This window comes from Aquarana catesbeiana, linkage group LG06, assembly GCF_042186555.1.
Source record: "Aquarana catesbeiana isolate 2022-GZ linkage group LG06, ASM4218655v1, whole genome shotgun sequence".
In the NCBI taxonomy this organism is placed as follows: domain Eukaryota; kingdom Metazoa; phylum Chordata; class Amphibia; order Anura; family Ranidae; genus Aquarana; species Aquarana catesbeiana.
The window spans coordinates 326,834,887-326,861,833 of record NC_133329.1 but is presented as its reverse complement, the minus strand read 5'-3'; the positions used below and the strand labels follow the sequence as shown (position 1 = coordinate 326,861,833).

Genomic DNA, 26,947 nt, shown 5'->3' with positions numbered 1-26,947 from the left:
GTAATATGATTTAATAAGTGTTTGGGATGTGATGATCAAAATAATCATGATGTACATTCTGTAGAGGAAGAAATGTCTCTCTTATAAGAACATAGGATTTTTCTTCAGATTGCATTTGTTTCTGGCCATCTAACAATATAAATATATTGACACAGCATAAGCATTTGATCTGGAAATAGGCAGTGTGAATTAATGATCAATAAGATTGATGTTAAACAAGACAATGTTCCCCAGAGATTAATGTATTGGCTTAGATACACCAATATGAGGATATATACGGGCTATACCTATATTCCCTGCATCCAATGCGCATGACAGGAGAGTGTGACTGACTCTCAATGGAGCTGGTTCACACATCTCCGGGACGGGCGTAAAGTACACTGCAGAAGAGTCCTGTGCATCTGTGGCTCAGTTTCAGGTCTGAATTCAGCCAAAAATTCAGACCTAACTCAGACCTGAAACAGTGAACGGGGATGCACTGGACCCCTGCTGTGAGCCACACTGCACACAGTGTTAACAGTGTTAAGCCTTAGCAACTTTCAGTTTTCCTTCAGGCATTGGGACAACTAACATTTTAGATATCTTGATATAGTATTAATATATAATCTGGAGTAATGTAAATGAATGATTACTAGAAATGAAGCAGATATTACAATAATATTTCTATTTGGATAATGAATTTATATTATGAATGAATAATGGATTTGGGTGATAACATCAAGATGTTGATGATATACCTTCTGTTGAGAAAGAAATTTCTCTCTTAGTTTTAGCAACCTTCAGCTTTTCTTCAGGCACTGTTCCTTTAGGGACATCTAACATTTCTAAACATATTGATACAATATTATTATATAATCTGGAGTAATATAAATTAATGACTAATAGAAATAAAGCAGATATTACAACAACATTTCGATATGGGTAATGAATTTATATTATATTATGTAGTAATAGATCGGGATGATAACCTCAAGATGCTGATGATATACCTTCTGTAAAGGAGGAGATTTCTCCCTTAGTTTTAGCAACCTTCAGCTTTTCTTCAGGCACTGTTCCTTTAGGGACATCTAACATTTTTAAACATATTGATACAGTATTATTCTATGATCTGGAATAATGAAAATTAATGACTAATAGAAATGAATCAGATATTACAATAACATTTCAAGATGGGTAATGAACATATAATATGATTTATTAATAGACTGGGATGATAACCTCAAGCTGCTGATAATATACCTTCTGTAGAGGAAGACATTTCTCTGTTAGTTTTAGCTACTTTAAGCATTTCTTCAGGCACAAGGACATCTGATATTTTACATTTTTGATATAGTATTATTATATGATCTGGAGTAATGTCAAGTAATTACTTATAGCAATGAAGTACATATTAAAATAACATTTCTATTTGGGTAATACGTTTATAATATGATTTAATAAGGAATTGAGATGATAACATCAAGATGCTGATGATATACCTTCTGTAGAGGAAAAAAATTCTTTCTTAGTTTTAGCAACTTTCAACTTTTCTTCAGACACTGTTCCTTTAGGGACATCTAACATTTAAAATATATTGATATAGCAATTATTATATGATCTGGAGTAATGGGAATGAACGACTACTTTCTACTTTCATCTTTTCTTTGGGCACAGGGACATCTAATATCTTATTGATATAGTATTATTTTATGGTCTGGAGTAATGTAACTAAATGGCAATAGAAATGAAGCAGATATTACAATGATATTTCTGTTTGGGCAATGAGTTTATAATATGGTTTGCTTATGGATTGGGATGACAACATTAGGTTGCTGATGATATACCTTCTGTAGAGGAAGACATTTCTCTCTTAGTTTTAGCAACTTTCAGCTTTTCCTCAGACACTGTTCCTTTAGGGACATCTAACATGTTAAATATATTGATATAGTATTATTGTATGATCTGGAGTAATGGAAATGAATGACTAATAGAAATAAAGCAGATATTACAGTAATATTTCTATATTGGTAATGAGTTTAGAATATGATTTAATAATGGACTGGGATGATACATCATTATTCTGATGATATACCTTCTGTAGAGGAAGAAATCTCTCTCTTAGTTGGAACAACTTTCAGCGTTTCTTCAGGCACTGTTCCTTTAGGGACATCTAACAGTTTAGATATATTAATGTAATATGATTATGTGATCTGGAGTAATGTAAATGAATGACTAATAGAAATGAAGCAGATATTACAATAATATTTCTATTTTGGTAATGAATTTATAATATGATTTAATAATGGATTGGGATGATAACATCAAGATACTGATGATATACCTTCTGTAATAGAAGTTTCTCTCTTAGTTTTAGCAACCTTCAGCTTTTCTTCAGACAAGGTTCCTTTAGGGACATCTAACATTTAAAATATATTGATATGGCAATTATTATATGATCTGGAGTAACGGGAATGAACGACTACTTTCTACTTTCATCTTTTCTTTGGGCACAGGGACATCTAACATCTTATTGATATAGTATTGTTTTATGGTCTGGAGTAATGTAACTGAATGGCAATAGAAATGAAGCAGATATTACAATGATATTTCTATTTGGGCAATGAGTTTATAATATGGTTTGTGTATGGATTGGAATGATAACATTAAGTTGCTGATGATATACCTTCTGTGGAGGAAGACATTTCTCTCTTAGTTTTAGCAACTTTCAGCTTTTCCTCAGACACTGTTCCTTTAGGGACATCTAACATGTTAAATATATTGATATAGTATTATTGTATGATCTGGAGTAATGGGAATGAATGACTAATAGAAATAAAGCAGATATTACAGTAATATTTCTATATTGGTAATGAGTTTAGATTATGATTTAATAATGGACTGGGATGATACATCATTATTCTGATGATATACCTTCTGTAGAGGAAGAAATTTCTCTCTTAGTTGGAACAACTTTCAGCGTTTCTTCAGGCACTGTTCCTTTAGGGACATCTAACAGTTTAGATACATTATTGTAATATTATTATGTGATCTGGAGTAATGTAAATGAATGATTTAATAATGGATTGGGATGATAACATCAAGATACTGATGATATACCTTCTGTAAAAGAAAAAGTTTCTCTCTTAGTTTTAGCAACCTTCAGCTTTTCTTCATACAAGGTTCCTATTTAAAATATATTGATATAGCAATTATTATATGATCTGGAGTGATGGGAATTAATGACTACTTTCTACTTTCATCTTTTCTTTGTGCACAGGGACATCTAACATTTTATTGATATAGTATTGTTTTATGGTCTGGAGTAATGTAACTGAATGGCAATAGAAATTAAGCAGATATTACATTGATATTTCTATTTGGGCAATGAGTTTATAATATGGTTTGCTTATGGATTGGGATGATAACATTAAGTTGCTGAAGATATACCTTCTGTAGAGGAAGACATTTCTCTCTTAGTTTTAGCAACTTTCAGCTTTTCCTCAGACACAGTTCCTTTAGGGACATCTAACATGTTAAATATATTGATATAGTATTATTGTATGATCTGGAGTAATGGAAATGAATGACTAATAGAAATAAAGCAGATATTACAGTAATATTTCTATATTGGTAATGAGTTTAGATTATGATTTAATAATTGACTGGGATGATACGTCATTATTCTGATGATATACCTTCTGTAGAGGAAGAAATCCCTCTTTTAGTTGAAACAACTTTCAGCGTTTCTTCAGGCACTGTTCCTTTAGGGACATCTAACAGATATATTAATGTAATATTATTATGTGATCTGGAGTAATGTAAATAAATGACTAATAGAAATGAAGCAGATATTACAATAATATTTCTATTTTGGTAATGAATTTATAATATGGTTTAATAATGGATTGGGATGATAACATCAAGATGCTGATGAAATACCTTCTTTAGAGGTAGAAATCTCTCTCTTAGTTTTAACAACTTGCAGCTTTTCTTCAGGGAATGTTTCTTTAGGGACATCTAACATTTTAATTATAATAATGAAATGTTATTATATGATCTAGAGTAATGTAATGTAAATGAACGACTAAAATAAATGAAGCAGATATAGCAATAATATTTATATTTGGGTAATGAGTTTATAATATGATTTAATAATGGGTTGTGGTGGTAACATCAAGATTCTGATGAAATACCTTCTGTAGAGGAAGACATTTCTCTCTTAGTTTTAGCAATTTTCAGCTTTTCTTCAAGCACCAGGACATCTAATATTTTAGATATTTTGATATAATATTTTTATTTGATCTGGAGTAATGTAAATTAATGACTAATGGAAGTGAAGCAGATATTACAATAACATTTCTATTTGGGTAATGAGTTTATAATATGATTCAATAATGCAGTCTAATGATAACATCAAGATGCTGATAATATACCTTCTGTAGAGGAAGAGATTTCTCTCTTAGTTTTAGCAGCCTTCAGCTTTTCTTCATACACTGTTCCTTTAGAAACATCTAACATTTTAAATATATTGATACAGTATTATTATATGATCTGCAGTAATGGATATTACTAACTAAGGCCTCTTTTTGGCGGATCAGATTGGATTGGATGTAGACGGGTGTAAAGGACACATGTCCATTTACACCCGCTGCTTCATAGAGAAGAACAGAGGTTCCGATCGGGTCCGCCTTAAAAACAGACAGGTGGACCCGATTAGAACGTTCATGGGAAAGGGGCCTAAAAGGAATGACTATTGATTAGATGCCTTCAAGAGAGAAAGGTGTTGCTTGCCTACATTTGTCAATCGGAGGCCTTTCTTCCAATCTGGATCTTTTTAGTTTATCTGTCAATTGAAATTCATTATTTTCTAGTAAGAACATGACTAGAAAATGGGTGAAGTGATTTGGAAACTGGGTGAAGCCACTGGAAACCATGGCGAATCATTATACACCTTTTAGAGTGAAATCATATTTTTATAGTAAAAAAAAAAAAGTTTCTTTCTAGATGTTAGTTGTTTTACAATATCTGCCTATAAATATATGGTTTAATGATAAAACATGGACATTTATTATTTTTAAGTTGCAAAAAAAAGTATTTGCTGTACAGAGGATTATGTGACATATTACATTTTAGGATAGTATTATTTGGATTTTGACTATAAAAGTTTACCATTTCGATTGTCATTGTAATTGTAATGATGTTGGAAATGGAAATGATGTAACTTCATATTGGAAAGCATTGCCACTTTTAAATGTAACATGACCTTTGGAGACTGGTAATATTAACTACAACATTCAAAGCCATCCACAACACAAATTTTGCCCAAAGTGTCCACTTAATTTCTCCCAAGACCTCCTTCTTTCTAGCTCCTTCGTCATCTCCTCCCACACTTGCCTTCAGGACTTTTCCAGAACCTCTCCTATCCTCTGGAACTCCCTACCTCTATCTTTCTAGTTATCTCCTACCATGTCGGCAATCCCTGAAAACACATCTATTAAGAGAAGCCTACCCTACCTCCACCTAAAAACTACACCTAAAAACATTGACCAGCACCATCAGCACATCCTCACAGCTATTACATTTTACACCACTTTCGTCTCCCTTTAGAATGCTCCATGAGCAGGGTCCTCCTAATCTTTCTATATTGACCTGTATTGTTACTGTACTGTTTCCCTTATACTACAAAGAGCTGTACAAACTGTTGGCGCTATATAAATCCTGTATAATAATAATAATAATAAAAATAATAATATACCTTCCACATGTGAAGGAATTTCTCTCCTAGAAGCTTGTGCTTTTCCTTTTTCTGTTGGCTTTTTTTGTACTTCTAGTCATGAAGATATTAGTATAACATTAGTATTGTTCAATGAACATTGAGTTTTACATATACAATTATTGGAATGACAAGATAAGATTGTGAATATACCTTCTGCAGACACAGGCACTTCACCTTTGTGAACTGAAATCTGCTTTTTTTCATCTGGTGGGATCCTTGTTGGAATTTCGAGTGCTTTAAAGATATTAGTAGTTTTGTTATTGACAAAACAGTAACAGATTCTGAGCATAACATACCTAAAATACATCACTGGCTTTGCTAAGATGTTAGTTGAATACCTTTTTTAAGGACAGCTGCTTTCTTTTTATGAACAGATTTGTATTCTTCTTCTACCAGATATTTATCGGAATCTTCTTGTTCTTTAAAATATAAATATTTGTTTTTAAATAGATTTTTATAGAACTTTTAGCTGGTAAATGAATTCTACATTCATGTTAAGTGGTGGTCATACCTGACACCCCCCGTATATATGTCTTTTCAGAGACATGAGCAGGAATTTCTTCCTCTTCTTCCTCTGACATTTCAAGTTCTTAAAAAAATATATTGATATTGATAAAAATCTTTCCTATATTAATTTTTATAGTTGTTATTTATCTGAGCAGACAGATAGCGCTGGCACTTCCACAGCAGTTATGAAAGAGTAGCATATTTTCTATATTTGCTCTTTTAATTGCAAACTGCTTCTTCTTTTTTACTACATAAGAGCAGTAATAAAGTTTTTGTTTATTACAATATAGACAGCAACAATAGATGGGCATGTAACAGGTCCCATTATATAAATATTTACTTGGGTTTAAAATCACAGATCATATACCTGTCACTGAAGGGATTACTTCTCTTATGTAATCTGCAACTGTTTTTTGCTCTTCGTGTATAGGCTTCTTAGGAATTCCAGTGGGCACTTAAAAGATATTAGTTTTGTTTAGCAATTTCTGAATATTAGTGTACAGTCACATCCATAAAAAACTTTTCAATAACTCCAAAATACCTTCAAGACTTGGCTTTACATCTTTAGCAGACCTTGTAAAAATGTTCTCTTCAGAGGTAAGCTTCTCAGGCACCTCAGAAACTTTAAAGATATTAGTATTAGCCCAAAACTTAGTGTGTGCTCTCAATCATAGCAACACATAAAAGCACAGGACATAATCTACCTTCCAAATGATGGACTACTTCCTTTTTGGTAACAATACTTGGGAGTTTTTCTTCTTTGTGGATCTCTGCCATTTAAAAGAATATTAGCACTGATTTAGATAATCAAAAATGATGATTTGTTAATTTAAATCTAGATACCATTGTATTATTTAACATCTAGATGCCATTATAATAATGATATATCTATAACAGATATACCTCCAACAGTGTGCATTGCTTCTTTCTTAGACTTCAAAACTTTCTTCTCTGGAACCCTTATCTCTGGAGCCTCAGGAACTTTAAAATATTAGCAGCCAGTTAGCTTAGGTTCTCAGCTATCTTATCATAAACATAATATTTAAAAAAAATCATCTACCTTTGGCTTGCTGGACTGCTACTTTTTTGTCAGCAACTCTTGAAAACTTTTCTTCTGTCTTTTTAGGGATCTCTGTCACTTGAAAAATATTAGCATTGCTTTAAATAAATATAAATTGGTTTTAAATAAATGTTAAATATCAGCAAAGGATATACCTTGAGGGGCTGGAATGACTTTGCTAGTAAGTGGTATAATTGTTTTTTCTCTTTGGGCCACACTTGGAAATGTGTCTTCTGTTTTAAAACATATACAATCTACTAAATATATTAAATATAACAACTAATTTCAACCATAAAAACAACTTTGGTGTTTTTATTCTGTACCTTCAATGGAAAGTAGCACTGGTTTTGGATGTGTTACAGTAGCCAGTTTCTCTTCTAATCTTTGTGGGACATCTATTACATGTAAGAATTAATTATAGTTACTATCTGTCTAATAAATAATGCTGGCCTCTAATGTAAGAATTTGTAAATAGGATTTACCTTCAGCTGCTAAAATTGTTTTTCTTTCAGATATTATAACTTCTTCTTCCTCTTCTCCAATAGCTTTTTTATATGTCTCAACTTTAAAGATATTAGTCATATTTAAATTCTAGTAAGTATCAGATTAATGTAAAAATGTATACCCAAATCTGGAGAATAAACTGTATACCTTTTAAAGGACGCACAAGCTTTTTAGGAAGTATATGTGGACCTTTCTGTTCTTGAGTAGTTTCCTGCAAGGTCCTGGGCACTTTTAAGATATTAGTATAGCTTTAACATCAACTCTCAGAACATCTACAACATCACATACACATATATTGATGATATAAGAATAAACACTTAATATACCTTGAGCTGGAGAAACTATTTCTTTCTTAGGAAGAGTGCGTAACAGTTTTTCTTCTTGGATATGTTCTTAAGGGATGAAGATATTAGTAAGACTTTGAGAACAAAACACTTAATACACAAACAACTATAGTAAGACTTTAGACACAAAACAGTTAATAAACAAACTTTAGACACATACAGTATAGAATGAACAACACAAAAGACCAGGAAGAATATTTATAATACCTTCAATTGGAGGAACTGTTTCTTTTTTAGGAATTTTACGAAGCACTTTCTCCTCAGGAAGCAGCTGTTGCTGGATCTCAGGTACTTTAAAGATATTAGTACGAAGACATTTGAGAGAGCAATGCCACACATAAAACAAAAAGACAACATTCACATATAGTATATGACACATAGATGACACAAGAAAGATTTTATACCTTTCTTTGGTGGAATATGTTTCTTCTGCACAAGAGGAGGTGATACTTCTCTTTCTTCAATAACTTGGGTCACTTCTTCCACCACTTTAAAGATATTCATTTTTTAAGATATTTGTAACATTACATAAACAAAAAACATGTATACATTGAAAACACACCTGCCAGCATAAGAAACATATCTAATGTGTGCATCAAATATTTAGCACATGGTTGAAGCAGCTAGTGTGGCAAGGATTGGTAGACACCTTCTACAGTAGTGATTACTTCTTTTATATGGAGAAATGCAGGTGGTTTCTCTAACTCCACAGTTCCTGGCATTTCAGCCACTTAAAAGAATTGTGAATGTTGTAATGGTTATTTATAACTGTTAACATTTTTTAAAATTCTAATAAACTAAATGAACGCTGCTATGTTGTACCTTTTAGTGGCAGAGTAGTCTCCATCATGGGAGCAGGTGTTGGTTCCACTGGGACCATTTTCTTTGGTAATTCTGTTATTTTAGGAGAGAAACAGGAAGACTGATCTACAGATCCTGTCAATATTTTTTATAAAGCCTAAGTAGGGAATTAACAAGAACAATTGAGGGTAAGGTTCCTCTCATTCTACTTATATAGCCATAGAAAGTTGGATACTATTGTGCTTTTAAACTATATATATCATGTATATGTATGTCACTATTTCAGGACACTACAGGGAATTATAGAATAAACATAAAAATAAAATTAAAAAAACTTTAGGTAGTAAAGTACCTTTAGGTGGAGGTGGTGGAACAGAAGGAACCTCCTTCTTAGAAATAGGAGTAGGTATTTTCTGCTCAGGAGCAACTTTAGGGAGAGCTTCTGCCACTTTTAAAACAGTATAATCATATTAGTAACTTAATTTTACACTGCATAGGATGTCTATTGTAAAACATAAAACAAACAAACAGGGTATAAGAAGACAATTACAAAAAATACCTTTGGCTGCTGGTGCTTCCCTTTTAAAGGGTTTAAGCATCACCTTTTCTTCAGGAACAGGCACTTTAAAAATATTAGCATCAAATCAATATTTTCTTTTTCAAACATGAATACACACAAGACAAATATGTGTAGTTGTTGTGTACCTTCTACTGGCTTTGGTTTCTTTTGAATAGATGGAGCCTTTTCCTCAAGAGTGGGCATCTTTGGTGGCTCTGGCACTAAAAATATTGTGTATATTTTACTAGCTAGTAAGTGACACCTTCTGTGTTGAGAATATATCATTATATACTAAATGGATCAGTAAGGTGAATATACGAAAATTGAAATGTTAACACTGAAATTATTTATAAAGTGAAGTTACTGTCTGTGCAGATCCACTGGTCCTCTAAAAGCTAGGAGGAGCCCTTAGTTCTCATTGGTAGTTTTGTCACTAATATATAAAATGTGTCTACTGTATATATAGAATATATTATTAATACTATAAACTGTAACTATACATATTAATATAATAAAATATAAATAGCTTATTAGCAGTTTCTTCAGAAAATAACTTTTTAGTTACTGTGGGTAGTATCTAGTCAAGAATAAAGGTACAAAGAATGTTATATTGTACTCTCCTACATATCATCTGCTGTTGATGCATAAAGACAGACACCACTAAAATGAGACAAACATACAGAGAATTTGAAGATGTTAGTAACACTGAGTCTAAAGATATCTCTTTGTTAATATCTTTGGTTACTGGGATATTTGTAACTTAGTAATCTTCCAACTCTTGTGACACAGTCTTCGGTACTTCAGACACTTTTAATATAGTGTGCTCATTTAGAAAGTGTAATTTAATTTTTCAATAAGCATAAAGATGTTTTAAGAAGTGATTTGTATTACTTGATTAACGTGTTTAAGGACTTGAATTTTAAGTGAATGCTATTTTACATCCATTTTGAAATACAGTACACCATCAGTCAAGGATTTGGTTCTACTGAATACATACCCTGAGAGGTAATTCTATATATGAATGGCAAATAAAATAAAATAAATCCAATATTTAATCATAATACTGAATTTGTCACAAAAGTGCAAATATATTGTATCCCAAATCTAAGATAAATAAAATATAAATATCTGTAAAATCTGATCTTGAAGGTGTAAGATTTCTTTTAATACCTTTAGGGGTTGGTGCTTGTGGGACAACCTTTGGTGCTTTTTCTTCAGGAATAATCTTCTTAGGTGCTTCTGGCACTTTAAAGAACATTAGACTCTGTTTAATGATAGCTAACATATTTCACAGTGACAGACTAAGAATATGATCACAAAACAAGGAAAAGATGACACAAATAAAAAATAAAACTACATAAAAAACATTAAACTAATGTGAACCACTCCAAAGAAGATGCCAAGATGTAACATGCATATAAGGTAAGTGAACTTAAGAAGTGCAAAATAGTTTGAAATAACAAAAGATATTATAGAAAGACAAATGGACAAGTACTTTCTCTACCTTTAACTGGAGGTGCTTCCTCTTTTTTAGGAATGACCTCTTGTCCCTTCTCTTCTAGGACCGACCTCTTATGTGGCTCTGGCACTTTTAAATATTTTAGATATTTTAAGGTATGGTAGAATGATGCACACTTATCATTATTAATAATTACATAAGTAAACATTCACAGATAAAAATGACAATATTCAACATACTGACTCTCTTTTTACATAAGCTATGGGCAATAAAAAAAGTAGAGGTATACCTTTGGGAGGTGCAACCTCTTCTTTTTTAGGGGTAGGTACTGGTACTTTTTCTTCAGGTACAGGCCTCTTTCTCAGCTCAGGGACTTTAAAAAAAATTATTGGCTTAGCAGAAAGACCAACACAAAAGGCAACACACAGATACAATTCGTAGAAAGTAAACAAAGAAAAACTTCAAGAGGCACTAAAGAATAAAAAGATAAAAATAGTGCCATGAAAACATAAAATTATTATAACTATATTCCTTGTTAGTGCCATTTATATGCATTTATATGCAAAGGGCAAACAAAAAAAAAAGATAAAAGGAGGTCACTTTGTAGAAAATAAAATGTAGTATATATAAAAGATATACTGTATTAAAGCTTTTAACACCGCATAATAACTTTTGATATTTGTCAAGTTATATACTTTTGATTAGTGTAGCTTTTATTGAAGCTTTCAGCCTCAGAACCTGCACTTTGCTATTAGTTTAAAGATGCAGGCTTCAAATAACTTTTTTGTATTACCTTAAATATTATCATATTAGGAAGAATTACAAATATGACGTAATACATAGAAACAATAATATAAACATAACAATACAAACAAATATACTATAATGAGAGCGGTTTCAGAGTAGGACCAGAAAGTTGTAAAGTACCTTTGGCTGGAGGAGCTTCCTCTTTCTTAGCAACAGGAACTGGTACTTTCTCGCCTACTTTTTTGAGCACTTGGGGGGCTTTAAAAAAATCAAACTTTTTTGTAAGAATGACTAAAAAAGACCCTGGCAAGAACATTATCAAGACATTTATTACAAAAAACACTCAACCAATAATAACGTTCCAGAAAGCACTAAATAACACTGAAGAATAATAGGGGGTGGATAGTTTAGTAGTTAGAGCTAAGTTTTATTCATTAGCACTGTCTGGAAATTGTAATTTTTTTTAAGATCGTTAGGATATTAAAGAAATAGAAAATAGACATACTGATACAAACACAAACACTGTACATAGAAATAAAAGAGGACATGAATAAAAAACACAAAAAGAAAGTGAAGCAAAGATAATCCTTTATGACAAATAGTCTACCTTGGGGAGATGGTACTTCTTTTTTAGGAACAAATTTTTCTTCAGGAACAGTTTTCTTTGGTATTTCTGGTACTTTAAGAACATAATTTGGGTTTTAGGAATATGTATAAACTATAGTAAAGTACCGAGTAAGATTATAAATAATTGTACCTTTAGGAGCTGCAACCTCTTTTTTGGGCACATGTGCAGGAACCTCTTCTTCAGGGATTGCTCTCTTATGTACTTCTGGTACTTTAAAAATACAGCATAATGATTGGCTACTTAGATCTATAATAAGGGTAATAACTGCATACTAGACTACAAAGCTTCCAGTACAACTGGTTGTTTTTTTTTTTTAGTAATATACCTTTGCTTGGAGGAGCCTCTTCCTTCTTTGCAGTAGGAGTTGGAAGCTTTTCTTCAGGCATAGATATCTTTGGTTTTTCAGGCACTTTAAAGATATATTATTTTTGTTGGTGTTTGCAATAGATGGATTACAAAAAGTAATTGACAGGGACACATCACACACAAAACACATAAAAAACAAGAGTATGCCAACAAGGATTTCAATTAATAAGGGAAACATAGACACATACAATAAGGTCTCTTTTTGTGGAACTTTATGTAAACATTAAAATAAATAAAACTTTAACTATATGTAGTGATAAAACCCATATATAGCCATAGTGATAAATTAGGATTATCATACGTTTTACTGAAAGTGTAAAGTCAGCTAAAAATTTTATTTAGCTTGAGCAGTACATGGATAGAACTGTTGTCAGGATTTTTATTTGATATCTGTGTCCCATTGGTGTGTTCTCCCATTATTTCCTGTCCTACTGTCACCTTTGTAAGAAAGAGAAATCTACAGCGAGGACACAGATGGCAATAAAAAGCTGTTAGGGGTTCTAGCCTTCCCCTATCCTACCGTGTTTCCCCCGAAAAATAAGCCCTACTGTGATTTTCGGGGAGGGCTGCAATATAAGTTCTAACCAGAAAATAAGCCCTAGTTTAAAGTGGTTGTAAAATCCTAGAATGCACTGTATTACAGTATTATATAATGTAAACTGTGTATGTTTCTGTAATCTAGTTGTGATAAATACCTTCTTATAGCGCTGCTCAGCAGTCAGCTGACCTCCCGCTACTCTCCTCCTCTTCTCTCAGCTGTCAGCGGGGGATCTCGGCCCCCCTGCAGTGCTCAGAGCGGGTAAGAGAGATCCAGTGGGTCACAGAAGCGCTGAGCAGCTCTATAGTAAGGTATTTATCACAAATAGGTTGCAGAAACATACACAGTTTACATTATATAATACTGTAATGCAGTGCATTCTAGGATTTTAAAAGCACTGTTACTCAGTTCCACTGCCCACTGGGGATTCCTGACAGGCAGGGAGGGAGAGGGGGAGAGAAGACAGAGAAGACAGCACATGACAAGTCCTACCCCGAAAATAAGCCCTACTGGGTCTTTTGTTGCCAAAATTAACTGCTTCAGACCCGGTAGATTTTACCCCCTTACTGACCAGAGCACTTTTTGCGATTTGGCACTGCATTGCTTTAACTGACAATTGCGCGATTGTGCAACATTGCACCCCACAAATAGAGCTTTCTTTTGGTGGTATTTGATCGGTTTTGTGGTTTTTATTTTTTGCGCTATAAACAAAAAAAGAGCGACAATTTTGAAAAAAACACAATATTTTGTACTTTTTTGCTATAATAAATATCCCCATTTAAAAAAAACAAAAAACAAATTTTATCCTCAGTTTTGGGCCAATATGTATTCTTCTACATATTTTTGGTAAAAAAATCGCAATAAGCGTATATTGATTGGTTTGCGCAAAAGTTATAGCGTCTACAAAATAGGGGATAATTTTATGGCATTTTTATTATTCATTTTTTTTACTAATAATGGCGGTGATCTGCAATTTTTATCGGGACTGCGACATTATGGCGGACACGTCGGACAATTTTGACACATTATTGGGACCATTGGCATTTATACAGCGATCAGTGCTATAAAAATGCATTGATTACTGTAAAAATGTCACTGGCAGGGAAGGGGTTAACACTAGGGGATGATCAAGGGGTTAAAAGTGTTCCCTAGTGTGTGTTCTAACTGAAGGGGGAGGGGATTGTGTAGGGGAGATGACAGATCGCTGTTCATACTCTGTATGAACAGACGATCTGTCTCTTCTCCCCTCAGAGAACCGTAAACTGTGTGTTTACACACACAGATCCTGGCTCTCAGTGTGCCCCGAGCGATCGTGGGAGCCCGACAGTGATCACAACCACGGGCACTCACATTGGCTCCGTGGGTGAGCAGGGGGCGTGCACGCCCCTAGTGGCCAAAAAAGCGACGTTACATGATGGCGATTTGCGCAGCCAAGCTATGTTGCTGCAGTACAACTGCGGCAGCTGGCCGGCAAGTGGTTAATATAAGACCCAGGCTTATTTTCGGGGAAACACAGTACTAATAAAGATTTTTTTATGGCCATTCTTCTTGTGTTAGAGAGATTTCTTTGCATTTCTTTAACCGCTTGCCAACCGTGTCCTGTATATATATGGCGGCAAGGTGGCTCTTTTGCGCAGAATCATGTACCTAGTACGTGTTCCTGCACTTCCAGGTCTGGGGCACACACGCATGCCGCCGGTGACCCACTCCTGCTGTGATTGGACACCGCAGGAGCCAATCAGCAGATCGTTTGGGCCACGAGCAGAACGGTGGTCTGCTTATGTAAACAAGACAGACTGCCATTCTGTCAGAGGGTAAAGTACTGATCCTGTGTTTCTGCAAAGCAGGAACATTGATCTTGGCCTTCCCTTAGTCAAAGCACCTCCCCCACAGTGAGTAAGCACAACTTAGACATACATTTAACCCTTTGATCACCCCGATGTTAACCCCTTCCCTGCCAGTGTCATTAGTACAGTGACAGTGCATTTTTTTGCACTGATCACTGTATTAACGTCACTGGTCCCCAAAAGTGTCACTTAATGTCTCATTTATCCACCATAATGTCGCAGTCCCGCTATAAGTTGCTGATCGCCGCCATTACTAGTAAAAAATAAATGAATAAAAATTCCATATATATAGCCCATAGTTTGTAGATGCTATAAGGTTTGCAAACCAATCAATATACACTTATTGGGATTTTTTGTTTTACCAAAAATATGTAGCAGAATGCATATTGGCCTAAATTTATGAAGAAATTCATTTTTTTATTGGATGTGTTTTATTGCAGAAAGTATAGAATTTCAAAATTGTCGGTCTTTTTTTGTCTATAGCGCAAAAAATACCACCAAAAGAAAGCTCTATTTGAGGGAAAAATAGGACAAACATTTTATTTCGGTACAGCATCATATGACCATTTGTCAGTTAAAGTAACGCAGTGCCGTATTGAATAAAATGGCCTGGTCATGAAGGGGGGTAAATCTTCCGAAGCTGAAGTGGTAAACTAGTGATTACACTGTCACCAGCACAGGAAGTGAGGGAAAATCTGCCAAATGGGGACACAGAAAGCAATAAACACAAGGGTTCTTACCATTCCCAAAATTCTGACTATAGGAACGCTTTAGCAGAGAAATACATATTGCACCATATGTAAATGTACAGTGTGTACCCATACTTAGAGTAAACCTCAGAAAGACTCTGTTAGAAGATTTAGAAGAAATAAGTGAATGGTGTAAATTACCCTTTCCTTCCTACCATGCTTTAGAACAGGAGTCTCAAACTGGCGGCCCTCCAGCTGTTGCAAAACTACAAGCCCCATGAGGCATTGCAAGGCTGATAGTTACAAGCATGACCTTAACAGGCAGAGGCATGATGGGATTTGTTGTTTCACAACAGCTGGAGGGCCGCCAGTTTGAGACCCCTGCTTTAGAAGATCAGAGGCTGCAAATGTTTGACTCTGCCACTGCAATCACATTTATGCCACATTTTTGACACTCTGCTCTGCAGCATTTTGAATTAAGTAATCAATAGATATTTCTAGGTCAATGGTGCAATAAGTGCAGTATCAAATCTGCGCAGGAGCACTGAGTTTTTACAGCCTCAAATCTTCTGCAGGACACCAGGTAGGTAAAGTAATTTACACATATTTCCCCTAAATTGAAGTCTGCCAGGAGTTCTTATTTAAAATGTGGCAAAATGATAGCCTGAAAATGTAATTTTTTTACTTACTGTTTTAGCCAAACCATCAAGAAATCACTGCTACCTTTACTGTTGTACACAACATTTTGCTCATTCTGGGCTACAAAATGTCTACATATACCAGGTACATTTGATCTTATAAGGACCACTTATGCACAAAAACAATTCACAATGCTTAATGGATTGCTCAGCATTTGGTTTGCAGATATGCAAGGTAAACACTTTTGGAATGTTCTTTTAGGAGCTCAGTGAACTGCCCTATTATGATTGTGAAGTCTCTTGTAGCTAACATATTTGTCACATTAGTAACATGCATAAGGAGCATTCTTAAATCGTTACCATACAGCATTGACTAGAAAAAACATCTAGCCTATCTGCACTTATAGCTAAAGCTATATCATAGAAAAAAATAATAGACTAAAATGTAATCTTTACTGAGAGCTCTCACAAATAATTTCACAACAAAGAATGTTAAGCTAGCCTGTTGTTCTACAATTGCTGAAGACCTTAAGACATTTTAAATAGGCACACATTTGCACTCTTCAATTCTTTCAGATCAGCTCTGCAAACTGCATATGTATATTTTCATTTGACAATTTATAAAAAAGAATCAATACCTCAAATAAAATAAATAATTTTAGAGAATCTGACACACATGCCCTGCACCAAATTTCTAAACTGATGACCTTTTCTTAATAATAAAATGTTGCTACAAATAGACCTATAACATGTAAACATAAATATACATTTAAACAGATAGTACACTATATGGATGTCTACATAAGACAAGAATTTTCAGCAATCTACCTTTTGCTGCTGGAACTTTAACTTTTGGTGCTTCCTCTGGTAGCCTCTCTCCAGGAACAGCTGGTTTAATGTCCTTGGAAACTTTAAAGATATTGTACAATTTAGACATTTAAGACATTTGTATAAGAGAAGACAAACAGAGAGAATGAGTTTTGCAATTTTCTTTGCCTTGAATACAGAGAACAAAATAGAATTAGTGATGGATATGAAAGTGTTTGAACACTTTAAGAGTTTCAGTGATATCACAGACAACACAGAACACAAAGATGGATGAAGATATGTAATGAGGACAACGCTGAGAAGACAAGATGTTCTGCTGAAATCAAGATATATTATACCTGCAATATGAACAACTTCTTCTTTTTTAGACACAGTAATAGTTTCCCTTCCTTTAATAACTGGTTTCTCAGGTTCTCCAGGCACTTTAAAGAGATTAGTTTTCTTAAGACATTTAAAGATTTATAAAGAGAATAGAACATACAACACCACAGAATAGAAAATGAAACTTTGTTTCATAACCAAGTACTGCAAGTGTCATGAATTTTATTATATTTGGGCGGGTATTTACAACCAGTGATGGCAAGGATGATAAAATGACATCTACAAAATAGTACTAATAGTTGGACAAATTTAATTAATAATAAATGTAATAAAAATATATATTAACACAATAACTGAAATATTTCTAAGCCTAAAACACAGACTATTAGAATAAATAAAAGAAGATGCTACCTGCTAAACAAAGCAAAATGAAAAGGGCAGAACTAAACAATTTGCAAATGAATATACATAAAGCACAAGAAAAGTCCCAGTTTGTCCATGAAGCAGTTCATAAATTATTTTTTAGGTGATTAAAAAAGAGCCCAAATTACTGAGCATCTAAACTAACAATAATTTGCTGAACTTCTCTAAACCTTAATGTGCATTTATCTAGATTCCAATTTTCTATAGTGGTCCCCACTTTGTTTTTGTTTTTTATCACTGTGGTATCCTTTATTTTTATTTTTAAAAAGCATTTCTAAATATCACATTATCTTTCTTTACAACTTTAATTACATTGCAACAAGCTCATGAGAAATTAAATTATCTCCTTACTTTTTTTTCTCCAGATAGTTGATTATTATTATTAATTATTAATTATTTATTTATATATTTAATTGATAATTATCTGTAAACACATTTTTAAATGTAGTAATACTACCCAATTTTTTTTACAAATATTTAAATGTATCATTATATACCTTTAGCAGGTGGAACTTTTTTAGGCACTTCTACTTTTTTGGGAACAGGAGTGGGTGCTGGAGCAATTATCTCTGCTTCTGATTAGTAAAAAGAAGGTACGTTTTATGCACTGACTTTCACAAACAGTAAACACATACAAAGATATACATTTAAACACATTAAAAAGACTGGACAACACATATGAAAGATTGCACATCATGAAATACCTTTTTCAAGAAAGACTTTTTCTTTTTTAGTGACAACGGTTGTTACTTTTTCGGCTGGAGTGACTACTTTAGGTTTTTCTGGTTCTTTAAAAATATGATGCAGTTTCAATACTAAAGGAAGATATACAAACACACACACACAACACACACACACACACAGATAAAAGACACAATTCAATGACAAATACAAATTTAAAGCTAATCCATGTACCTTTAATTGGACGAACTTCTTTTTTACTTATAGTTACTTTTCTTTCAACAGCAGCAGGTTTCTTTGGAACTTTAAAAGAGTAATTATATTGTTGTAAGAAAATTTTATATATGGTGCATCAATTTGGATATGTATGTATTAAAGTGTATCTAAAGCCATTTTTTTTTATAAAGCAGGGAGGAGTTAGAACCTCTGTCAAATTCACAATGCTGTCTGTGTCCCCTCTGGAATGTTTCCCTCTCTCTATTTGTCCTGAGGATTATTGTCATCAGAACTTTGAGCTGTAAATGGAACAAAAATACAAGGAAAATCTTCCAATGGGGACATTTGTTCCAGTGACAAGTGTCCAAGAGAGGATTTAATTTTTTTTTCAGAGACCTTTCCTTACTTTTTTGCCATGTATTCATACAGGAAGTAAAGTCAGGAAAAACATGACAAAAATGTTAACTATTCCATACTCTACCCAAAAAATGGCTTTAAAGGTACTGTTATGTATATGTTTATGATTTAATATTTTTTTTCTAGGGGAATCATAAAATTATGCGCAGAGCTGTTTATGACGCAGCGGGGTTGATTTACTAAAGGGAAATTGGCTGTTCATTTTGCAAGAGAATTTGCACTTTGTGCTGGAATTTTCACCAGAGTTTAGTGAATGAGTATAAGCTATGCTGACCTCCAACATCCAATCATGTGCCAGCAAAAATCAGTTGTTTTATTACCTTGCTCTTGATTGGCTAATATTTGCAAAGGCAACTTTCTATTTGCCTTTAGTAAATCAACCTCAGTGAAATATAGGACATACTGTATAAAATGCCCACTAAAGTCAATGCATGTAAGTATATAGGATAATAGAGATAATATCATAAAGTGCATTTCCACTGTTGCAGTCAAATTCAAGATTACCCCACTATATGTTTGTTATATGTTCCCATTCATACAACATACCTAGAAAAAAAAATAGTTAGTTTAATTTTTAGATTTATTTTTGGAATCTCCAGAAATAAGCATCTAAAAAAGTAAACTGCATATTTTAAAATCTATGCTATGAATGAAAACATGCAACAAATGTAAAATAGGTTTTATCACAATTTTGCTGCAAATGAAGAAATACATTTTAAGTGTCATGTCACAATGAATTATGTTAACAAGGCCAACAGATTGTAAGAGTGAAGTATGTACCTTTCTCTTCATAAACTACATCTACTGCTTGATAAAAGCTTTGTTTTTCTACTTCAGGCTCCTCATAAGCTTCCTCTGGTTTGTAAATCTCCTCCTCATAGGCTGTTTGCCTGGTTTCATAGACAATTTCCTCATATCTTTCTTCTTCATGAGTGATCTCTTCTTCATATGTTTCTTCAGGAGCTTCCTCCACATAGAATTCTTCAGCAGCCTCCTCATACTGCTCTTCAGGAGCTTCTTCCTCATAAATATATTCCCTTGTTTTATAGATTTCCTCCACTTCCCCATCAGGCTCCTCATAAATTTCTTCTTCAGGAGCCACAATTTCTTCTTCATAGATTTCTTCTCTTTCTTCATATACACGTTCCTTAAAGGTGGCCTCTTTCTTCCTATACACTTTTTCATATATGTCTGTTTGTTTGTAAGCTGGGTGTTCAATTATCTCCGGCTCCTCCTCTCGTTTTACAGTAACTACCTGGGCTTCTTTTGTTTTTCTGGACACCACTGACATTTTAAAAATATACAATGAAATCAGTATCACTATGAATAAAAATATATATGCATTTAAGATGTTGTGTTTTTTATGACTAGGTAAATGTTTCACCTATGTTAATCCAACAATATATGAACTTAATTTCCTATTGCTGATATGTGCCTGCTGTACCATGTACGTGTATGAAAAAATATCCTGTTCTCTTTGTATTGCTTCCTTTATCTGAAATCCCTGGTGTTCCTGCCAGTCCCTCTGCTTTCCTGTTAAAAACTGACTACACTGAAGCTCAGTGTACTGTTGCTTCTCGTTCCTCCAGCTATTAGAAGCTGAGAACACAGAGAATGTGATCACTTATAAAAAAGGGAAAAAAAGGTATTTATTATGTTTTTTTTTTAAATATATACAAAAATGTTTTGCCTTTCATTTCTATTTTAAAATGAATAGATTGTTTTACAAGGTGATCATTTACAATTACTTTAATGAATGGGCATATGTGTTAATAAAATCTATTTTTTTTTAAGATAATGTACCTGAGACTGGAGTGGTGACTTCTTTTTTGCCAACAATTATTATTTGTTTTTCTTCTTCTATGGGTTTCTTTGTAACTCCAGGTACTTTAAAGGGTAGATTAACAAATAAAAACACAGGTACACAGTACAATGTCATAAAAAGTACACATATAACCCTAAAATCATTAGAAGCTTGCAAGAGCATTATTAGGGAAGGCAAAAGCTACTTTCTTCAAAGCCTTAATATACCTGTAGGTGCTGGAGCTTCTACCTTCTTGGAGATAATACGTATCTTTTCTTCTTGTTTCTTTTGAATTTCTGGCACTTAAAGGCATTAATAAGAAGATCTGTAACTTTTTACATGAACAAATGGCTCAAAGAATCAAAGAAAGGTCAAGAGTTTAGTAGAGGTTTATACACAACAACAGAGACATAATCAAAAGAGACGTGGAGACAATAACATTGTGGTACTTATTTGCAGTTTGTCCTTGAATAGATGAGTATAACTGAATATAATTATAAGCTTTCAGTGAAAGCTAGGTTCTATTTTCTATTAAGAAGTTTGAAAAACATTGTGCTTTTCTAGGCACTAGACAAAGTTGCCATGCTATAGAAAAAGATGTGCCTACTCAAATTTTGTTAGAAATTGGCCTTTGTGCCATTTAAAAACACACATATTTGCACAAAGAAGGGAAACTGCCTATAAAACTACAGTACAACAGCTTACATATGTTTATTACATACTATACACAGAAGACAAACATTTTACACTTTCTCAAGGGATTATACCTTTGGATGGTGGTATCTTTGCTTCTGGAATTGGTTTCTGTGGTGCTTCTGGGACTTTAAACATAGGAGGTTTATATAAGATAATTGCAGACACAACACATACAGACAAACATTAGGACAGTCAACATACAGATACACATACTGCATAGAGAGTTAAGTTTGGCATTTTATTAGAAAATATATTATTCAATTTACTTGGTCAATGTCTCTAGCAGGATAAGACTAGAATATATATTATGATAACTGTGGGCTTTACGCACTTGACAGTGTTGACTGAAGCACAGGAAATTATGGGCTGCTATTTCTTTTATTTTAGTAAATTAAGCCAAATGCAGGCAATACACCAGCTTCAGCAAATAAAATATACAGAGAAAAAATAAAATGAAAATACCTCTTGCTGGAGGAGCCTCAGGTTTCTGAGGGGTAGCCATCGGCACCTTGCCAGCAATTTTTGGTTTCCTAACAAGTTCAGGAACTGAGACACAGTAACACAACAGATTTGTAAATTTTGAAGAAACGAGACAAGCACAATAAAACATACAAAGATACAGTAAACATACAGTACACAAAACATATATGGGTACACTACCAAAGAAAGAAAAAAAAATGTCAAACCCAAGAATAAGAACAGTATTAGCAAGAAATATATACCTTTAAGCGGTGTGACTTCTTCTGTTGATAGAATAGAAGCGGGTGCTTTTTCAGGTATAGGTACTTTCTCAGTGATCACCTTCTTAGGCACTTCAGGAACTTTGAAATAGCAACAGAATGCTATGAGTGCCACATATCATATAAGTAGCACAGTATTAGACACAAACAATTAACAACTGCCAACTCAAAGGGCAGGGACAAAGCGTGCAACAAAGGAAAAGCTTTTATCACAAACATAACATACAGAAAACATGACTTGAAATTACAATTGACATATATGTATGTATATATCTTTTAAATCCTTGGGGGGGGTCAGATCAAGCAAAACTAAATGTCTGCTTTGGTAGATGCTGATAGACTGAATTAAAAACTGGCATCTTTTGCCTCTTAGGAAGTCTAGTAAAAAAGCTTTCTTCACCACAGTTTTAAGACCAGCCTACAGTCTCAGCTTGCTATAAAGTAAAACACTACATTTTACAGTTTTTATGTAAAATGTATTAAATTACATCTAAGCCAATTTTTTGTTTTTTTGTTTTGGACCGAGTGGTGAGGGGATGGAACCCCTGTCAAGTTATTATTGCCGTCCCTACTGGGTAGATGCCCTTCTCTATTTGTCCCGCTGACCACTGTCCCTTTTGCAGGAGGAAACTGAGAGAAAATACTAAATTCTGAGTTGTCACCAGAACAGAAATAGAGAGAAAAACTTCCAATGGTGGGACCTGTTCTGGTGACAACTGTCTAAGAGAGAAATGACTTCACTTTAGAGAGGTTTCCCATAAATGTCCTGTTGTGACAACAGGAAAGGAAGTGAAGAGAAATGTCTTTAATGGGACACAGATGCCAGAAAAAATCTAAAAAAGGTTTGGGAATTAGATATACTTCATTATTACAGAGAAATTGAAAAGGCACCAGGAAGATTTTTTTTTAAATCTTCATGCTCCAGTGATGGGGGTCACTAAAAGAATTAAGAAGCCAGGCCAGATAGCAACTATAATAGATATATCAACCATTGGCTTAAAATCTCTAATATAAAGAAACAATCTAATTTTGAACACATATAGGGTTGTAGAATTAGATCAAATGTTTAAGTGTGGAGATACATACTATTATCCCACAAACATAAATGATTGGTCTATCCCAGAGCCTTAAACTTCTGAAAATTAATGCTAAAATATAAGTCAAACTACCTTTAGCTGGTGGAGCCTCTTCCTTTTTAGAAACAGGCACAGGCATTTTCCTTGGTGCTTCAGGCACTTTAAAAATATTATTTGTGTCAGATATTATGTAAAGAATAATTCAGCTAATTCTATGTTTATAATCGCAACCAGATTTACATATTTTTTAAAAAGGAAAAACAGCACAGGCAATAGGCAGTACACCATAGAAACTTATTAAAGTCATTCGGTTATATGCATGTAGTAAGAAATCCAATCCATTGCTATGGGTTACTGCACTTTGCACTTCGAACTGCTGTAGTAAATCCAAATGATGCAAATTTAAAATCACAAGGTTTTCAACAATTGTACAAATTACTTTCACATACATAACATTTTCATTTTATGTTATTGCTATGTACCACTAGGGTTCTTAAGTAGACTGCTTTAAGCCTAGTACATCTAATATAAGAGTGTGGATGGTATAAAGAAATCTATATACCTTTAGCTGGTACAGCCTCTTCTTTCTTAGGCACAAATGTAGGCACTTTTTCTTCTGGTGCGGGTTTGGCAGGCACTTAAAGAATATATTTTTATTTCAGTGAGTTGAATTACACGGTCGAAAGAAAAACACCAATCAGTTTTAGAAGCAAAAGGGCTATAGCTGAAGACTGAATATGATGTCTAAGTGAAGACACAACAAGAGTAGCTTATTGCTTGGAAGTTGTTAGCGATTTGTAATACAAAATCAAAATGTGGTCACTTTACAAACACACTGGTAAAAAGAGTAAAGAGTAACTACACTTACATACACAGAACTAAGAAACAACATATTAGGTACAAAAGAAGAAACTTCTGCCAAGAACATCTAATACCTCGAGCTGGTCGAACCTCTTCTACTCTTGGTTGAACTACAGGAACTTCTTCCTTTGGAACAGCCCTCCTTGGCACACCAGGCACTTTAAAGATATTACATAGCTCAGTTTTTTTTTTGAATAAAGTGTAGGTGAGATTTAATTAATCTGACTCTAAGCAGAACACAGGAACAAAACGAATCCATACAGCAGAAATTACCTGCAGCAGGGGGTTCCTCCCATTTAGGCTCAGTGACGGATATTTTCTCCCCTGGTATTGGCCTCCTGGGGGCTTCGGGAACTTTAAACACATTTCAACAATGTAACATGAAGTAGCATTGCACAAACACAGAATTAGAAGCCACAAAACCACAAAATTAAGAGCCACTGGTACAGTCCAAGTGGAAATAGGGATACACATATGACAAGATAAAGCTACAGCTCTAGCTTAGGACCACACAAGTGAGTCTTGCAATACTGAACACTCATTAGTTTAAACATCAGTCTTTGCTGCCCACACTTGTCCCTCAAAAATCTACTTAGCATTCCGTAGAGTTAGAAATTGGTATTAGGTGCTTTAAAATAAAGAAAGCAAAATAAATCTAACAAGATTGCATTATTGTACACTAAGCACAATTTGTACGTAAAATTTGACAGTCATAAAAACATGCAAAAACAACATTTGGTAATAGTTATACCAACATTTAGTATATAAATAAATAAATACAATAAAATTATATATGAGTTAAGTGAGAGACAGATAAACATTACAGGAAAAAAATGACATAAAGACATTTAATAAGTGCTTATTTTTGCTGTTAGACTTTGCAAGGCAGAAAGTGCGAATAAGATATTATATGACATAGTTAATCAATTATTTACATATAAATATTCTAAAATACCTTTTGAAGGAGTAACCTCTGGCTTTTTGGGCGCAGCAACTGGAATTTTTTCCTCTGGGACTGGTTTCTTTCGTGCATCTGGCACTTTAAAGATTAACAATAGTGTTTATGTACTTTAGCTATTTTGCACATAGGAAAAATAGCTATAGTTTCTAATTTGGGTTAAATTATTAGGAATATATGCATTAATTAGGGATGAGTGAAATTAAAAGTTTTTAATTTGAAAGTTTGATTAAAAATATATTTAGCCAAAATCATTCAGTTTATTCCTAGTCTCAATGCTTTATTTGATTTTAAATAAATAAAATCAGAATAACTTAAAGCTCTGCCCTAATATGGCATTGTCTTGCCAAACAAAATTGCATTTTGGCCATAACCTCATCATTTTAAATTCAATCCTTTGTAGATCAACCATATTCTAAAAAATTGATACACATACAGTGCCTTGAAAAAGTATTCATACCCCTTGAAATTTTCCAAATTTTGTCATGTTACAATCAAAAATGTAAATGTATTTTATTGGGATTTTATGTGGCACATAATTGTGAAGTGGAAGGAAAATGACAAATGGTTTTCAACATTTTTTCAAATAAATATGTGAAAAGTGTGGCATTCATTTGTATTCAGCCCCCTTTACTCTGATACCCCTAACTAAAATCTAGTGGAACCAATTAACTTCAGAAGTCACCTAATTAGTAAATAGAGTCCACCTGTGTGTAATTTATTTCAGTATAAATGCAGCTGTTCTGTGAAGCCCTCAGAGGTTTGTTAGAGAACCTTAATGAACAAAAAGCATCATGAAGGCCAAGGAACACATCAGACAGGTCAGGGATAAAGTTGCAGAGAAGTTTAAAGCAGAGTTAGGTTATAAAAAATTATTCCAAACTTTGAACATCTCACGGAGCAGTGTTCAATCTATCATCCAAAAATGGAAAGAGTATGGCACAACTGCAAACCTACCAAGACCTGGCCGTCCACCTAAACTGACAGACCGGGCAAGGAGAGCATTAATCAGGGAAGCAGCCAAGAAGCCCATGGTAACTCTGGAGGAGCTGGAGAGATCCACAGCTCAGGTGGGAGAATCTGTCCACAGGACAACTATTAGTCCTGCATTCCACAAATCTGGCCTTTATGGAAGAGTAGCAAGAAGAAAGCCATAGTTGAAAGAAAGTCGTAAGAAGTCCAATTTGTAGTTTGCCAGAAGCCATGTGGGGGACACAGCAAACATGTGGAAGAAGGTGCTCTGGTCAGATGAGACCAAAATTTTACTTTTTGGCCTAAAAGCAAAACACTATGTGTGGCAGAAAACTAACCCTGCACGTCACCCTAAACACACAATCCCCACCTTGAAACATGGTGGTGGCAGCATCATGTTGTGGGGATGCTTTTCTTCAGCAGGGACAGGGAAGCTGGTCACAGTTGATGGGAAGATGGATGAAGCCGAATAGAGGGCAATCTTAGAAGAAGCTCTGTTAGAGTCTGCAAAA

At 33.9% G+C, this 26,947-nt stretch overlaps 1 protein-coding gene across 50 annotated transcripts in view; it reads right to left on the bottom strand.

Moving 5' to 3' along the window:
• TTN (titin) overlaps nt 1-26,947 on the bottom strand; it is a 348,879-nt gene that overhangs the window by 146,353 nt on the left and 175,579 nt on the right. For 20 of the 50 annotated variants that reach the window (XM_073633763.1, XM_073633783.1, XM_073633784.1 and 17 more), the window contains 56 exons: nt 25,461-25,544; nt 24,779-24,859; nt 24,580-24,663; nt 24,207-24,281; nt 23,738-23,803; nt 22,551-22,649; nt 22,291-22,374; nt 21,900-21,953; nt 21,360-21,434; nt 21,132-21,215; nt 20,109-20,612; nt 18,930-18,998; nt 18,719-18,802; nt 18,512-18,589; nt 17,609-17,692; nt 17,271-17,351; nt 12,690-12,773; nt 12,494-12,574; nt 12,344-12,415; nt 11,917-11,994; nt 11,279-11,362; nt 11,035-11,118; nt 10,701-10,775; nt 9,677-9,751; nt 9,531-9,593; nt 9,324-9,419; nt 8,993-9,064; nt 8,575-8,658; nt 8,378-8,461; nt 8,153-8,218; nt 7,974-8,054; nt 7,805-7,885; nt 7,646-7,717; nt 7,478-7,555; nt 7,323-7,400; nt 7,166-7,243; nt 6,967-7,032; nt 6,804-6,884; nt 6,630-6,716; nt 6,267-6,344; nt 6,094-6,174; nt 5,906-5,989; nt 5,735-5,806; nt 4,413-4,490; nt 4,173-4,241; nt 3,919-3,996; nt 3,675-3,752; nt 3,427-3,504; nt 3,097-3,162; nt 2,911-2,988; nt 2,663-2,740; nt 2,321-2,395; nt 2,072-2,149; nt 1,824-1,901; nt 990-1,067; nt 738-824 (listed from right to left, as the gene is read on the bottom strand). In XM_073633763.1, the coding sequence (XP_073489864.1) occupies nt 738-824; nt 990-1,067; nt 1,824-1,901; nt 2,072-2,149; nt 2,321-2,395; nt 2,663-2,740; nt 2,911-2,988; nt 3,097-3,162; nt 3,427-3,504; nt 3,675-3,752; nt 3,919-3,996; nt 4,173-4,241; nt 4,413-4,490; nt 5,735-5,806; nt 5,906-5,989; nt 6,094-6,174; nt 6,267-6,344; nt 6,630-6,716; nt 6,804-6,884; nt 6,967-7,032; nt 7,166-7,243; nt 7,323-7,400; nt 7,478-7,555; nt 7,646-7,717; nt 7,805-7,885; nt 7,974-8,054; nt 8,153-8,218; nt 8,378-8,461; nt 8,575-8,658; nt 8,993-9,064; nt 9,324-9,419; nt 9,531-9,593; nt 9,677-9,751; nt 10,701-10,775; nt 11,035-11,118; nt 11,279-11,362; nt 11,917-11,994; nt 12,344-12,415; nt 12,494-12,574; nt 12,690-12,773; nt 17,271-17,351; nt 17,609-17,692; nt 18,512-18,589; nt 18,719-18,802; nt 18,930-18,998; nt 20,109-20,612; nt 21,132-21,215; nt 21,360-21,434; nt 21,900-21,953; nt 22,291-22,374; nt 22,551-22,649; nt 23,738-23,803; nt 24,207-24,281; nt 24,580-24,663; nt 24,779-24,859; nt 25,461-25,544 (4,800 nt within the window). The remainder of the gene's footprint in view (nt 1-737; nt 825-989; nt 1,068-1,823; nt 1,902-2,071; nt 2,150-2,320; nt 2,396-2,662; nt 2,741-2,910; nt 2,989-3,096; nt 3,163-3,426; nt 3,505-3,674; nt 3,753-3,918; nt 3,997-4,172; nt 4,242-4,412; nt 4,491-5,734; nt 5,807-5,905; nt 5,990-6,093; nt 6,175-6,266; nt 6,345-6,629; nt 6,717-6,803; nt 6,885-6,966; nt 7,033-7,165; nt 7,244-7,322; nt 7,401-7,477; nt 7,556-7,645; nt 7,718-7,804; nt 7,886-7,973; nt 8,055-8,152; nt 8,219-8,377; nt 8,462-8,574; nt 8,659-8,992; nt 9,065-9,323; nt 9,420-9,530; nt 9,594-9,676; nt 9,752-10,700; nt 10,776-11,034; nt 11,119-11,278; nt 11,363-11,916; nt 11,995-12,343; nt 12,416-12,493; nt 12,575-12,689; nt 12,774-17,270; nt 17,352-17,608; nt 17,693-18,511; nt 18,590-18,718; nt 18,803-18,929; nt 18,999-20,108; nt 20,613-21,131; nt 21,216-21,359; nt 21,435-21,899; nt 21,954-22,290; nt 22,375-22,550; nt 22,650-23,737; nt 23,804-24,206; nt 24,282-24,579; nt 24,664-24,778; nt 24,860-25,460; nt 25,545-26,947) is intronic. The other 30 variants (XM_073633795.1, XM_073633803.1, XM_073633779.1 and 27 more) reach the window with 29 other exon arrangements.